Genomic DNA, 15,519 nt, shown 5'->3' with positions numbered 1-15,519 from the left:
GCGCATACACACAGACACTCGCGACTGGAAAATTCACTAACACTCGTACGATGTCCTTTGGCCACGTGAGCCTCCTTAGTCGCACCGAGTGTCCCTGTGCGTTCGAGCCAACACGTGTCTCGATCGACACGATTAACGCCTAATGGCAGCTATGCTCATTAGACTGGTGCCATAGCGGGGCGAGAGCTCGAAAGCCGGTGCCCTCCAGGATCAAAAACGTCGTGGTACTCGATGGGTCCAAATCCCTGACCACGCGCCGCCCTTGAGGGCCTGCTCTCTCTGTCGTGGCGGTACGAACCGCGTGCTGCGTAAGGAGCATAGCCCCTGCCCCGTCTAACCATACCAATGCGGCCGGTCTCGCTACGCTTGATTCGGCTACCTGCAGCACGGAATGTAATGTTCCACGTACCGGCTTTCAACATGAAAGCCGCGCACTTGCCTCCTGGCACTTCGCCTCGCTTAGAGTCATTTGCCCCGTTCCTGCTCAGGTAAACACTGACGTTGACGTTCCCTGCTTGACAGGCATTTGCCGGCTCCGTGGCATCGTCTAATTCTGAGGCTCCATGAGCTCCCTCGCAGTCACTTGACCCGAGCTTGCCTTGCGGCAAGTCGCCACTCATTTCCAGGTCCTCAAATGACCTGGCCGGACACACATCGGGTGTGTTCGACAATTGCGCGGCGCTTTGCCCGGTCGGCCCAGCAGGCCCACCGCTCTCTGCCTCGGATGGAATGTCCCTGCCATCACAAAGCTAAGGGGCACTTCACGCCCTATGCCCGACACAGTGTGCGGTTGCGGCAACGCTACACTTTCTCCTGTCACAAGCTCTCCGATCTTACGTCGGTAGCCACTGGCCGCTTCATGCTGAACGAACGGCCCTTTTCGGTGACTTCCTTGAGATCTCGTTTTTGGAATTGTCAGAGTGACTTCCAACAATCTGAACTCGCGTCCGCGTCCCTGGTGTCATTTCGGGTAGAGGTAACCTGTGCAGCTGGATCGTCGGAGTGCGCGTTGTGGGAATCCTGGCTTTCCGCCGTTGCCTTTGCGCGGCTGTGCCGGCTTCCCGCGTTGTTTCTCCTCTTTCCCTTGCTCCCGCCTCAGGCGGTGGAGAGGCGGCTAAGTGACTAATCACTGTCATTTGGCCACAGCTCCGCCCCGGCTCCCCAACGGCCTTTGCCATTGGTGCCTTTTGGCGGGAATTCGGGACCCGCTTGGGGCGGCAGCGCACCATGCGACCGTCCGAGCGGGGCCCGGAGAGAGATCCCTCGGAGACAGCGTAAGGTGCGTACGCTACTGTTTGTCCCTGCCAGCCTTTGCCGCTCGGACCAGTGCTTATACTCGAGCTCGCCCGCACGTGTCCTCTGACCTGCAGCGGCTCGAGCCTGTCCAGCGGGGTCCAGCGACCTCCGACAGGCGTACCTTGCGTTTATTGCCCACTCTCTCTCGCAACCGGACCAACGGTCGACACGAGAGGGAGATCACAGCACTGCCGCGGGGACATTCTCCTGCAGCGGCGTGCTAGCGGCGCGCATTGCTCGAGTCGCTTCGTGCGCGCAGCGGAGCCTTGCTCCTCGCGCGCCCCCGGGACGGGGTGACTATTGAGTGTGTGTGTATCAGCTGGAGGACGACGTGAATAAACGTCTCCTTTGTGAACTTGGAGGCCTATTTCTTTGCGGCGAATCGCTCTCCTCCCTGCGGAGGTTGAGTGCGCCGCATCGGTGTCCCATTGTGTGTGTGGTGAGGGCGGATCGGGGCCCTTGGCTCGCGCGAAGCTCGAACCCGCGGTGGTTGGTGGCCTGTGTCCACTAAGAAACCCACAGCGTTCACCGCCTCTAATACCGCGACGCTGCGTTCCGTCAGGATACTTTCTTCAACTGCGATTACAGCTTCGCAGAAATCTGGCTCACTTGTTACTTATGCCTGGATGTTTTCTTAACCTGTGCTTGACAGGCCTTCGCCTTCCAGCATTGGCGGCCTCTCCACTCGGGACTCGGAGCAGTTCTCCCTGGCTAGTTGACTAGCTCTCCTAGACTCCTTGAGGTCAGCCAGCTCGAGCTCTAGCTGCTGGCGCCTTGCTTCTAACGCCTGCAAATCCGGAGGTTTTTCCTCGCATAGCGGCGCCTTTCCTCCATTCACTTTTGAAAGTTCAGCCTGAAAATAAGCTAACCGCGCCTTCGCCAATTCTACTCGATACCTCACGTCGAGTGTGGGTCGGCATGGATAACTCTCCATACCGCCGTCTGTATCCCTCAACTGTCCTACCGGCTCGAACACATGCACAGGGACGCCAACAATGCGACGAAGGAAACTCACAGTTTCGATGCGTCGATCCGCATTGCCAGCTCCTTGGCGTCGGAGTCCACCGCCACTTTCACCGGACGCTGCGATGAGCTGTCGCACGCCGCTGGTCCTTGTGCACGTTGTCGTCACTTGCTGTGACTCGACGGTCAACGCGCTGCTTTTCTTGACCGGATGCAGTCCCGCGTCGCTGGACTACTGCCGTGGTCCTTGCGTCCTTGCCACCGTCTCTCCGCAGGTCCTTTCTCGAACGCTGCTGTTGCCTGACCGTCGCCTTTCTCCCTGCCTTCAATCTTCTTCCTGCGCCGTCTTCCGATGGCCTCAGGATCCTGTCGACTGCGCCAGTAAAGTTCACACAGGTGCTCTTCTTTCCTCGCACCAGAGGTGCCCCGCCAGAGACGGTTGGTTTTAACTCGAAGACTGAAGCTTGGTCTCTGCACCAGGGGTGCCCCGTCAGAGCCGCTCTCACGATGAGTTGAGACGCAGGGGTAAGGCGAATACTTGAAGTTTATGTACAGCAATTTACAATAGATACAAGTTTAGGCACTCGAGACAAATTAAAGGGCAACAAGAGACAAAACATCAAAAAGGTGGATCTGGCTAACACTAGGGGAGGCCCCTACTCGGCGTAGCCGAAGATGCATAGCATCTAACCTTAGCGCAGAACCCGCTTCCGGCTCCGGGGCCCGGTTTTAAAGCCTTAAAGGCCCGGCCCACATTTGGTAGCTCCCAATCATGTTGCAATGCTCACATGATTGGTTTACCGAGAACATGGCCAGCCCTCCAGCTTCCGTAGGGCAAACCGCCCTTTCCACAAACACAAACGCATGGTCGTGCCAACACGTGCGGAGTCGAACATTCTCTCCGCCACAAAATAAAATAAAAACAAACACAAATATACATTTGTGCCAGCACGTGCGTGAATTGGTACCGCGGGGCGGGGGACACCCGTTCTTCCCAGCGCGTTCGCGAGCGGGCGCGTTCCAAGAAAGGAGACGCTTCGCTTTGAACGCCCCCAGCCGCGTACCGATGACCCCGCGTACACAGCCGATCCCTTACAGTGGCCCATAGGTATGAAGTTGATGTGGTTTTTTCGGTCCCTATTAAGCTGAGTAAAATTTGTTCAGCGGTAGAAAATAAGTCCCGCAAACCCAAGAAATCTGTATCATCTTGTGGTGTAGTAGTAGAGTAGTAGAGTTCTCTTGTATTGTATACTTGTTATCACGCTTTGCAACTGCCTTTTGTATTAAAAGCCTTGCTGTCAAGCTGCTGCCAAGCGAAAGGGGGCTGCGACTTAGTCAAGCTGTTTCTCAGCTTTTTCTGCGTCTCCGCTGTCTGTATGTTTACAAGGCAGAAATAAAGAATTTGAATTTGAATTTGAATTTAAGACTTTTAATCGACCATAATTTATAGGCCGAGCATGTCGACCGCCTGGGCGACCAGAAGCCGCTGTTCTTCCCCTTCAGCGCCAAGCCAGTCGAGCCAGGTGGTGATGGATAGAGAGGGTGGGGGGAAGGAACCCGACTGCTGAGCACCCGGGCAATAGAAGAGGCAATGGGCCAGGTCCGCATAGATACAGGGGCAGTTGGGACAGGAAGGGTCCGATCGATAGCGATAGAGGAAGAGGCGGAACGGGGTGATAGCTGCATTCATCTGAATGTGCCGAAGAAGGCGAGACTCCGGCACCGTGAGTGATGGATGAGGGGGAGGGTAAAGGCGTTTGTCGAGGCGGAGCTCAAGGTAGACCTCTTTTATGGTGCGGCGAAAGGTGAGTCTCCGACCGTCCTCCGAGGGCTTGGGCCAGGGGATCAACGGTGCCCGGAAAAGCGTGTCGCGGGCGAGCTAATGGGCCAGCTCATTGCCGTCAATCCCTGAATGCCCAGGGACCCAGCGGAGGAAAACGATGGAAGGCTGCGGTGCGGAGACCTCTCGTTCGACCTCCTGTTCGAGAGAAGGGGTCCGGGTGCGTTTCTGTATGTGGTGTATAGCGGCTTGTGAGTCTGAATAGACTGTGTACTCTTGGAGAGAGGGAAGGAGGCCAAATGACTGGAGGGCATGCGCAATGGCGAGGACCTCGAGGGACAATGCGTCTGAAGGGTGTAGATATGGCCCGCTGGTGTGGGTTTCAGGAGCAGGGAGGTGTGGATGGTACAGGGCGTAGCCGCAGGAACCTCGAGGAGCCACGAAGGAGGCATCCGTGTAAGCTACGCCCTGGGTATCAAAGAGAGGGGAATGGTGCTGTGCGGCTGCATGACGACGTCAGGCGTGCAGGACGGGGGACATGTTGGTCGGGAGGGGAAGGAGGAGGAGGAAAGAGACTTTAATGGATAATGGAGAGGTCTGCCTGGTTATAGGCCTGGCATGCTACTCCAGATGAGGATGAAAGAAAAGGGTGAAGAAAAAGAAGAAAAAAAAGGTGACATCAAACATACTCAACACTCACGCACTCTCACACACACAATGAGTATCAAAGTAGGTCCACTAAAACCGTGTCCCTTAGATGACTATCAAAGTATGTCCACTAAACCCGTGTCCCTTAGAAAAACTAAGAAAGCTTTTGTCCCTCGCTCAGCCGAAGTCGCATCAGTCCGGGTCCAAGGACATGCTCCAGGTGCACGGGGTCGTCCTGACGAAGGCCTAAAGCACCTAACAGTGACTTGCGATGAGTATTAAAGATTTGGCAGTGGCAGATCAAATGTTGAATATCTTCGCGCACACCACATGTCGGGGACAGAGGGCTACTTGATACACCAATTTTATAAAGATAGAATTTAGTAAAGTCAACGTCCAGACGAATTCGGTGCAGGCAATTACAGTCACGTCTATTTAAATTCTAGGGCATGCGGAATTCACAAACGGGGTCAATGCGAAAGAGGGGTCTGTATTGACGCCGCGGATCACACCACAAAGAGCGTTGCGTCTGCCAGGCTTTAGTAGCGAGAAGTCTCGCGCCATCACTACGAAAAAAGGGTATCAGTAGAAACAAGGAGGTGCCGCCATGCATCGATCTAGCTGCACAGTCAGCACGATCATTGCCTGCGAGGCCACAGTGAGCGGGTAACCACTGAAGCACAACACGGCGACGTAACTCACAGGCCTCGGTGTGTAACCTATTAAAGTCATCGACGATCTGCTCTTGAAGGCTTCCTGGTGAATTTATCGCCTGTAGTGCAGCGCGAGAGTCACTGAAGATAACCCACGCTGTGGGAGGTTGTTGTAGGATGTAAGTAAATGCAACACGCAGAGCAGCCAGTTCGGTAGCAGTAGTCGAGGTGCGGTGACTGAGTATCGCTGAAATTGTGGTGCATGTTGACGGAATCCAGACGCCAATCGCAGATGATAAGGACGTGACAGAGCCATCAGTGTAGTTGTGTCGGTACGCATTGTAGCAACTATGAATGTGCTCAAGCGCAAAATATTTAAGTGCAGGATTGGGGGTGTATGTTTTTCTTTTAATGCCAGGGATTGTGATCTTAATTTGCCATGCTGTATACCTCCAAGGTGCGGTGGAGGTTGTGACAGGACGCTGGTACTGTGATGGGAGAATGTTAGAAATGTCCTCCATGCAGTACTCAGCGAGTGGGTGGTTTGGTACACGAGCCACAAACCGCACCTGGGCACGAAAGAGCTCCTGGGTTAAGAGCACTGATGCCGATAGACGTCTGCTCTCAGCTAGAGTACCCATTGTGGAGGTGTTTTTGGGAAGGCCGAGACAGATTCGCAAGGCTTTAGCTTGCATGGCTTCAAGGATTTTAATATTAGTTTGCGAAATACCCTGCAGAGCTGGGAGACTGTAGCGCAGAAGGCCGTCACAGAGCGCTCCATACAGTCGAAGTAATGATGGTGTAGAACAGCCTCTTCTGCTGGTGGAGAGCATACGAAAAATAGAGGCGTAAGAGCAGAGCTTGACTTTCATCTGTTGCACATTTGGGGACCATGACAGTGACCTGTCAAACGTTACCCCCAGAAATTTATGAGCTGTGACGTACGGTATTGGAGTACCAGCAACTTTCAGCCGGTAGCGCGAAAGATCACGCCTTGAAAATGCAATTGCTGAGCTTTTATCGGACGACATGGCGAGACCGCGCTTGCTTAAGAATAATTCAATGCAGCCTATTGCTCTCTGTAGACGGGCATGCACAATGCGCCTATTGCGTCCGGAACACCATATACAGATGTCATCTGCATAAAGGGAGATTTAAACTGTCGGTGGCAAGCCATTTTCCAAGCCAATAAGTGAGAGATTGAAAAGGGTGGGACTTAGTATACCCCCTTGAGGTACTCCGCGATATATTCCGCGGGGAAGGATACGAAGATTGGGGTGTTAAGCACGATAAAAGATTTGTGCCGTGCTCCAAATGGGTAGTTTATAAAATAACCCTGTCCTGTGGTCAGATATACATTGGGAAAACGGGAAGTTGTATTAACACACGACTCGGAGAACATCTCAATTCATTAGAATCTAATCGCTCCACTAATCTAGTTGATCATTGCCGAGAGTGTCAATCCTGTTTTCCGTCCTTGCATTCTACTGGCATTTTGTACAAACACCCCGACCAGTTCACCAGGGAAATCATCGAGGCGTATAGTATGGCAAAGAAAGCAAGATTGTGTGTCAGCAAACCATCCCTGCTCCTGCGTGACTGTGAGGTTGCTTGTCTGGATATCACTTAGTAACACGTGCGTTCAGGTTTTGGTGTTTTTTGTTTTCTGTTTCCTTTTATAAGCGTGTTTCCTGTGATTAAACTTTAGTTGAAAGTCGGCACTTTTTCCTGTGTATTCTTCCTTTCGTCCCCGTATGTTCGCGCTGTTTTTTGCATAAAGAACTTCCGCAAGCTGCAAAAAATTGGCTGTGACTTAGCTTGGTTAAGCCTGCTAATTGCGAAGCAATACGTGGTTCTGCTGCCGTTCTTCTCGTTCTTCTTCTGTCTCCGTAGCTCGCTGATGCTTTCTCTTTGCAACCTGCCGAAGCGTATAGGCTGGAGGCGGCATCTCATGGGCTTGACGAGAAGAGCGCAGACAGGCCGCGGCCGTGGCTATGCGCCGCGCAAGGCAACGGCGTGAGATGGGGCCCCGTTTTTACACAGATGGTATGACGTCACATAGCACGCAGCGCCCCTGGTGAGAGGATCGGGAGTCAGGCCGTGGCTATGCGCCGCGCAAGGCGACGGCGTGAGATGGGGCCCCGTTTTTACACAGGTGGTATGACGTCACATAGCGCGCAGCGCCCCTGGTGAGAGGAGCGGGAGTCAGGCCTTGGCTATGCGCCGCGCAAGGCAACGGCGTGAGATGCGGCCCCGTTTTTACACAGATGGTATGACGTCACATAGCGCGCAGCGCCCCTGGTGAGAGGAGCGGGAGTCAGGCCGTGGCTATGCGCCGCGCAAGGCAACGGCGTGAGATGAGGCCCCGTTTTTACACAGATGGTATACGTCACATAGCGCGCAGCGCCCCTGGTGAGAGGAGCGGGAGTCAGGCCGTGGCTATGCGCCGCGCAAGGCAACGGCGTGAGATGGGGCCCCGTTTTTACACGGATGGTATGACGTCACATAGCGCGCAGCGCCCCTGGTGAAAGGAGCGGGAGTCAGGCCGTGGCTATGCGCCGCGCAAGGCAACGGCGTGAGATGCGGCCCCGTTTTTACACAGATGGTATGACGTCACATAGCGCGCAGCGCCCCTGGTGAGAGGAGCGGGAGTCAGGCCGTGGCTATGCGCCGCGCAAGGCAACGGCGTGAGATGAGGCCCCGTTTTTACACAGATGGTATACGGATGGATGGATGGATGGATAGGAGCGCCCCCTTTGAAACGGGGTGGTGGCAATTGCCACCATGCTCAGCTTTTCTTTATTTATTTTTTTTTGTTTACTGTGTTGGCAATTCTCATTAAGATTCTCCATCACCTTTGCCTACGGTTCCCTACTATTCTAACCTTATGCCACATCTCTACGTCACATAGCGCGCAGCGCCCCTGGTGAGAGGAGCGGGAGTCAGGCCGTGGCTATGCGCCGTGCAAGGCAATGGCGTGAGATGGGGCCCCGTTTTTACACAGATAGTATACGTCACATAGCGCGCAGCGCCCCTGGTGAGAGGAGCGGGAGTCAGGCCGTGGCTATGCGCAGCGCAAGGCGACGGCGTGAGATGGGGCCCCGTTTTTACACAGATGGTAGGACGTCACGCAGCGAGGTCACGCGAAAGGTCAAGCGTAGCTATGCGGCCGCGGCACGGCACGGGCTGAGGTGGTAGCGAAAGCAGTACTGCTTCGCAATAAAAGAAGGTCAAGTGCCAAACAATGAAGAACGAAGCCGGAAAACTTATGTGAAGTGAACAACTTGACCAAACTAGATATGGCTATGAAGAACAGTGACGGCCTATGCCGGACTGCCTTCTTTATGGCAAAAACACTGAAGGATACCTGGCCTTTCAGCTTAATTCCTTGTGAACAACGATATTTGCAGCAAACCTTAGAGCAGTATCGGCAAGAACCGCTCACCTTGCTCGTCATGGAAGACCCTTTCTGGTAAAGTAGCCAGAATTACCGTCCAATATCAATAATACCTACGTTTGCTAAAGGTTTCGAAAAGATATTGCACTATCGTTTTAACCGATTCTTTGAGAAGAATCATTTCATTTCTCATGCACAATTCGGCTTCAGAAAGGGACGTTCAACTGAGCTAGCTTTATTGGGGTTAAAGGAACACGTGCTGCAAAATATACAAATGAAACTAATAACCCTTGGCCTCTTCATAGACTTTAGTAAGGCTTTTGATTCCCTTGATCATAGTATCCTAACTCATAAGCTCTCAGTCTATGGGATTCGTGGCGACCCTTTATCTTTATAAAATCTTACTTAGCTGACAGGCAACAGTGTGTATGTATTCGAAACCACCAATCATCTCTACTACCGATAATCAGAGGCGTACCTCAGGGAAGTGTACTAGGCCCTCTGCTATTTAATGTCTACATAAACAGTATTGTGAACATTGACCAAGGTTTAAAATTCATTATTTACGCTGATGACTGCACGATTTTGTTCTCTGGTCCTGATGTGAATGAACTAGTCACCAAGTGCAATCAACTTCTTAATCGGCTTCATGAATGGTCTGATATTAATCTACTAAAAATTAATCCTGCAAGAACAAAAGTTATGTTATTTTGTGCAAAAAACAAAAATTTTCGTCTAGAAAAAAAGATCACTTGTGGTGGTGAAGAAATTGAAATTGTTCACGAACACACCACATTAGGTGTAACTTTTTTTTTCACCTTACATGGGATTCGCATGTTGAGAAGATAATAAAAAACCTCTCGTTGGTAACAGGCGCAATTGCTCGTTGCCGCGCGTTCCTTCCTGGTAGAATAAAGCTACAAATATATAATGCATTATTTGTCTCGCAAATAAGCTATTGCTCATTAGTCTGGTTGACAACAACTAAGGCCAACCTAGAAAAAATTTACCTTCTGCAAAAGAAAGCTATGCGTCACATTGCCAATCTTGATTACCTAAGCCACACACGGCAAGCTTTTGAAACATTCAGTGTGTTAAAAATTCAAAGTATGTATGAATTCCGAATATTGCTTTCATTTCATCTGTCGTCATCCTTTAGGTCTATGATAGAAGGCACTGCGCTATTGAAACAGAACGATCACGTACAGTTAATACTCGCAACACAGACACTTGGTTTGTTCCCCATTTTCGCACTGACTATAAGTTCCAAGCATTACAGCACGATCTTCCAGTAATTTTAAATAGATATAAAGACATAAATAACCCTACTAAGAAAGCATTGCGTGAATTATTTCTTCAAAAATAATTCCTGACGTATAATTCGCGCCCAAGTACAGTTGCTCCCTTGTATCTTATGCAAATATGTTTTCTGTATTTCCCTATTGTGATTTATTGATGATTTTGTGCTTTCTGGATGTCCTGTTTTTGTGAAAATTGTAACCTGACTATGTGTTCGTTTTTATTTTTTTGTGTGTATGTTAATGTTTTCAACAAAGTCTGCTCCTATGCCTTGTAACGGCTGCCTGGGCCTCGTCAAGCTGTATACCTACAGCTTTTAGTCCAGGCAGCCGCCAGAATTTTCTGGAAAATAAATGAAATTGAATTGAATTGAAAAAGTGCCCGCATTCCTTTCGAAACAGCTGTCGAGAAGGAGTTTGGTTTGGTTTATTTGGTTTATTAGAAGTGCTTGCTGGTTGGCTAGTTGGGTCATCATAAAATATTTGAATGGCGAAAAGGAATGAAGACAGGAAGACACGGAGAAAGAAAGAGCTTCTTCTACCAACTACTACCTACTACCTACCAAAATTTTATCAGGAGTGCGGTTGCAGAACCTCTGCGAAATTAATGCGGATTTCTTGAGTTGCTAACGATTTTTTGGCGATCTACCTATGTGAAGTTTGATGATCTGTACATATAGTGGCAAGAAGTAGGCACCGTTTCCTGCGTTGCAGCAATTCTCAGTGACCATCGGCTAGCTGTCAAGATAGTGAAATAAAAGGTATTCGTGGCACCAATATGATAACGTCCTTCCGGTTAACAAACTACTTCTTGGTAATTCACAAGTTTCGTAACCAAGCGCAACACAAGGGCATTGCTGACATTATTAAGACCGTCGGCGAAGTTCTTGTCAACCATGAGCTGACCAAAAAATGCCACTTTCAGAGAAGTCCATGTGCGCTGGTGTATGTCCTGCGGTAAAAAAAGGCTGTTGCTACAAGCGCACTTAAAAATGCCCTGAACAGATCGTATATTGACCGTCAGTAGGAAACCATCGAGACCAAAATGAACCTGGTTTCCCAGATGACCTCCTCTGCAGCCTGGACTTCAAGATAATGAAAGCGATTTGCCGGTCTACCCCTACGCGGCTTCAGAAAGAAAAACGGAAGTTAGCTGTCATGGCACATGGGCACTGCGTCAAACACACGTTAAAGAAAGCGGTCGGGTAGGCTGGTGTGAACTTAGTAAGCAATGCGCCTAGCAAAGGTGCTTCAAAGACAGCCTCGCGTAAGACAAAGAAAGGAGTCAAATTCACAGCATGCGACAGTGACTTAGTTCATCACATCTCTCCGTCCTGCTGAGCGTCATATCTCGCCAATTAAGGTCGGCATGCTAACATTCGTCTAATGGATCATGTTGGCAGCGCTAAGACAGGATATGGTAGCAAGCTAGCAAGACACGTGTCGGTCTTTGAGTGCTTCGCATACTTTCGGCGGTGTAAAATTCTTGGGACATATAATGGACAGCTAATGCGGAGATATGCGAGACATACATTACACATAAAATTGTTCGACCGGCTCAAGCACATCGCCACTGAAGTTAACTATCCGGATAAATAGTCACGACACATGTGACAAAATGACGGTTCCACGACTTTCCCTCTCTGTATCTTGGATGTTGCTTCCTGTTTTTATTGCGTTGTACCTCATTCGTTAATCAGCGCTGTATCTTGGTCTTTTCTGTGTCCTGTTACCCTAAGCATTTAGAAGAATGGCAGATCGGGATAGTTGGTGCACGATTTACATTTTTAGAAAGCGCTAAAACAAAAGTGCAAGATGAAATAACAGCGCAAGGAACGGGACGAAAACACGAAGGAAGAAGACACAGACACGGGCGCTAAAACAACACGCACAAAGAAGGGACACACAGGGACGAGCGCTCGTCCCTGTCTGTTCCGTCTTGTCCGTTTGTCGCGTTCGAAAAATGTCCAACCTGCGCGTTTTAGTCAAGAATCAGGCACCAACTGGCCCGGCGGCTTGCTGTGTAGTGGTTTAGTGACCTCGTGCAAATTCTTCGTGATGAATTTTTGAGTTTACTCGCTGCAGACATGGGAGATTAGTTAACACTGTTGCCTGCCTTTGAAGATGTCACATACATGGTTTTACAATGAATCCACGCTTTGTGTTACCTTGCAGCCGACCGCTGTCACGGAACGGGTTGCGTCGCTGACTTTGACACAGATATGTTTACTGCCGTCACAACGAATGCTACACCTGACTTGTGATTTGTGTGATTGTGAAAAATTATGAAGTGTGCTACTATTGGGGACTCTGTTGTCGTGTTGGTTTGTGCCATTGATGGTCAATTTACTCGCCCGCCAAGCCAGTTGTTTACACTAGCTTATAGCAGTTTGTATAATTACATGGACTAACCACCATTATTCCATTTCCTAACAGGTAGCTGTTTAGCTAAACATTGTTTATATAATGCCGTTTAGAGCTATTTTCTCTGAAATCACAATGGACTCCTTGTAATGGTTTAGGGAGTAACAGCTTGGGCTTGCTCGCCGTACGGGCAGATTTTATTCTTTCTATTAGAGTTAATGTGCGGAATATCCCACATCGTTAATAAGCAGTATGTGAACATTTTATGAAGATCATTAAACTGACATGAAATGTCTTACTGTTTGTGTGTACAATGTCGACTCGCACCATGCATGCCTTTCTCCGAAGGAAAACCTGAGGTGGCTAACAATTTGTTCGTTGAGGGTGGATGACTACTCAGCAGGTTCACCGCTGCAGTTCACTCCACAACTCCATAATCTGAGGATTACGGACGCTCAGCATAAGGTACCTGACGTTTACGTAGAAGCTATCATGCATCTGAACACATATGCCTAGGAGTTAGTGTCAGAGTCCAAGCCTTCCTCAAGGTACCTTAAAATGCTGCACGAGCATGAATTTTTGATTTTGTTTCGTCTGAAAAAATTACGAGTTAGATATAATTGTGATGGAATCTTATTCTTGCCGCATCATACCACCAATAAAAGCGAGTGTGAAGCAGTTCTTTGAAATTATTACATTAGTGTTCCTTGGATGGCAGTAAGGAACTCATTGGCGCAGCTTCTTGTGCTTTGTTTACGGATGTGTTTTGTTCTTATAATGAAAATTTCCTCATTTCTGCATTAATGTGGCTTGCTTGTCAACGTTTTTAGCAGGTGCACACAGCCGGCCTGCAGCTATGAAGGCCTCCAGTAATGCAGGTAGTTTACATTATGTAGGCATTATAATGGTAGACTTAAAGAACGCTTAGAAAAAGTAATATAAGTGGGAAGAAATTATGAACCTATTGCATGCATTTTTTCCAGAAGGGTGTAGGCACTTAAGAAGCGCTAAAATGCCAATGCCTCGGTGGTAACAGCGTGTGATACACACCAACACTTTTGAGACACGTATATTTCATTTTAGAGCTGGTTCTTTCTCGAAAGACCCCTCGTGAAAAATGCATGAGTTCGCAGGACTCCCTTCTGGGCCGGGTACACGGGTGCGAGTTATAGACGCGTGAAAACGCCTTTAAAGGTGTTTTTGATTTTACTGTGTACTCTTGCTACACGGTGCAAAATGATTGTTCCTGCCGTCGCACCACCTCGTTCTCACCCAATACAATCAATGGCATCTAACAATTATTCAGAATACCTGCCTTAAATAGGGGCGTTCAGCATGGTAGCAGCCGTACCAAATAAACGCGTTTTCCTGGCCTTGCCTACAGAGTGTACCTGCAGGTTCTCCAGGAAGAAGTCGTGCTCGGAGACGTTTCCGTGTATGGCAACGAGGAGGTGAATCGCACCGGGCGTCCACTGCATCGTCGAAGCCGCCGCCATGGCCTGGCACAACATCACCATCCACACGCCGCTGCCTGCGGTGCACATTTACGTCTTATTGAAAAACATTTTTTTCCGTAAATGTCTTATGTTCCTTTGCTTCGCTCAAGCTCTCATCATTGTTCACTGTAACATACGTTAATCACTTTCTTAATTTCTTTCCTTTTTTCTCTTCTCGGAACTTCTGTGCATCATCATCATCAGCCTGACTACACCCACTGCAGGGCAAAGGCCTCTCCCATGTCTCTCCAATTAACCCTGTCCTTTGCCAGTAGCGGCCACTGTATCCCCGCAAACTTCTTAATCTCATCCGCCCACCTAACTATCTACCGTCCCCTGCTACGTTTGCCTTCTCTTGGAATCCACTCCGTTCCCTTAACGACCAGCGGTTATCTTGCCGAGTCGCCGCGGTGGCTCAGAGGTTATGGTGCTCGGCTGCTGACCCGAAAGACACGGGTTCGACCCCGGCCGCGGCGGTTGGATTTCTTTGGAGGAGAAGTTCTAGAGGCCCGTGTACTGTGCGATGTCAGTGCATGGTAAAGAACCCCAGGTGGTCGAAATTTCCGGAGCCCTCCACTACGGCGTCTCTCATACCCTTAGTTGCTTTGGGACGTTAAACCCCATAAACTAAACCAAACCGTTATCTTGCCTTCGCATTACATGCCCTGCCCAAACCCATTTCTTCCTCTTGATTTCAACTAGGACATCATTAACCCGCGTTTCTTCCCTCACCCACTCCGCCCTCTTCCGATCTCTTAACGTTACACCTATCGTTTGCTGTGCATTGCTGTGCATTGTGATTGCTGTGCATTGCACTATAAATGCTTTGTTACTTTTTACTACGTCTGGACGATGTTATCTTTATAACTTCGTTTACTGCTCTATTGTCCTTACTGTCATGTTCCAGAATTAGTAATTCGCTTTAATGTTACAAGACTCTCTTTTTCGTGAATTTTAATATAATTCATTTGTGATGTCTTATCGGTCCTGCCTAACGCATCTCAAGTTCACGAACCACAAGAAAGCAGCTTGGCCTCACAATGTCCTAACAATTGCGCATCTCGCATTTTTTTTGTTTTCAACCAAAGGGACTTGAATTACTTTCCCAAAGCCGTCCTACATCGTTCCGGCCGGCTCATCATCCTTCAGCTCATCACTTGAAAGAATGACAAGCCCTGAATCCACTCGCTCATGTAATAACCATTATTGGCACCTTCTGGGTGCTAGTAAGAAAAAAAGTAAATATTTCTACACGACCCTACTAGGCTTGAAGCATTTGAAGAATAGATAATAAAGATAATACAGCGTCATGTCAGTCTGATAGTCGTTTTGTCGAAATCACGTGGTCAGCAGTCGTCAGAGCTGCGTTTTGCTTTATTCCCTTACTTAGAGATGCAGTCACTCAGGTGGAGTCCACACGGGAATGGTATCAAGAAACTAGTGTGAGAACGGGAAGTAAATAATACAGCACAGTGCAACAAAATATATTCACAGCAATAACATTAAAAATATCCACTCTCAAGGGTGCCTTCTAAAACCGGCCGCCATTCACGGCACGTGGAAATGGCCGGCGCAGAAGTCGCGACACTGCCTCAAGCCGGAGTGCCTCGGTGATGTTTGCAAG

General features: G+C 49.4%; 1 protein-coding gene across 1 annotated transcript in view; it reads right to left on the bottom strand.

The window, feature by feature from the left end:
* Positions 1 to 13,895, bottom strand: part of LOC149327750 (calcium-activated chloride channel regulator 1-like) — an 884,343-nt gene extending 870,448 nt beyond the window's left edge. The window contains exon 1 of the mRNA XM_089564962.1: positions 13,791 to 13,895. Coding sequence (XP_089421088.1) covers positions 13,791 to 13,895 — 105 coding nt within the window. The remainder of the gene's footprint in view (positions 1 to 13,790) is intronic.
* Between the last annotated feature and the right edge of the window lie 1,624 nt (positions 13,896 to 15,519).

The sequence above is a fragment of the Amblyomma mixtum genome, chromosome 10 (assembly GCF_055824585.1).
Source record: "Amblyomma mixtum isolate Tamu chromosome 10, ASM5582458v1, whole genome shotgun sequence".
Lineage (NCBI taxonomy): Eukaryota > Metazoa > Arthropoda > Arachnida > Ixodida > Ixodidae > Amblyomma > Amblyomma mixtum.
The sequence above is the reverse complement of the archived record's forward strand: the minus strand, read 5'-3'. Positions and strand labels throughout refer to the sequence as shown.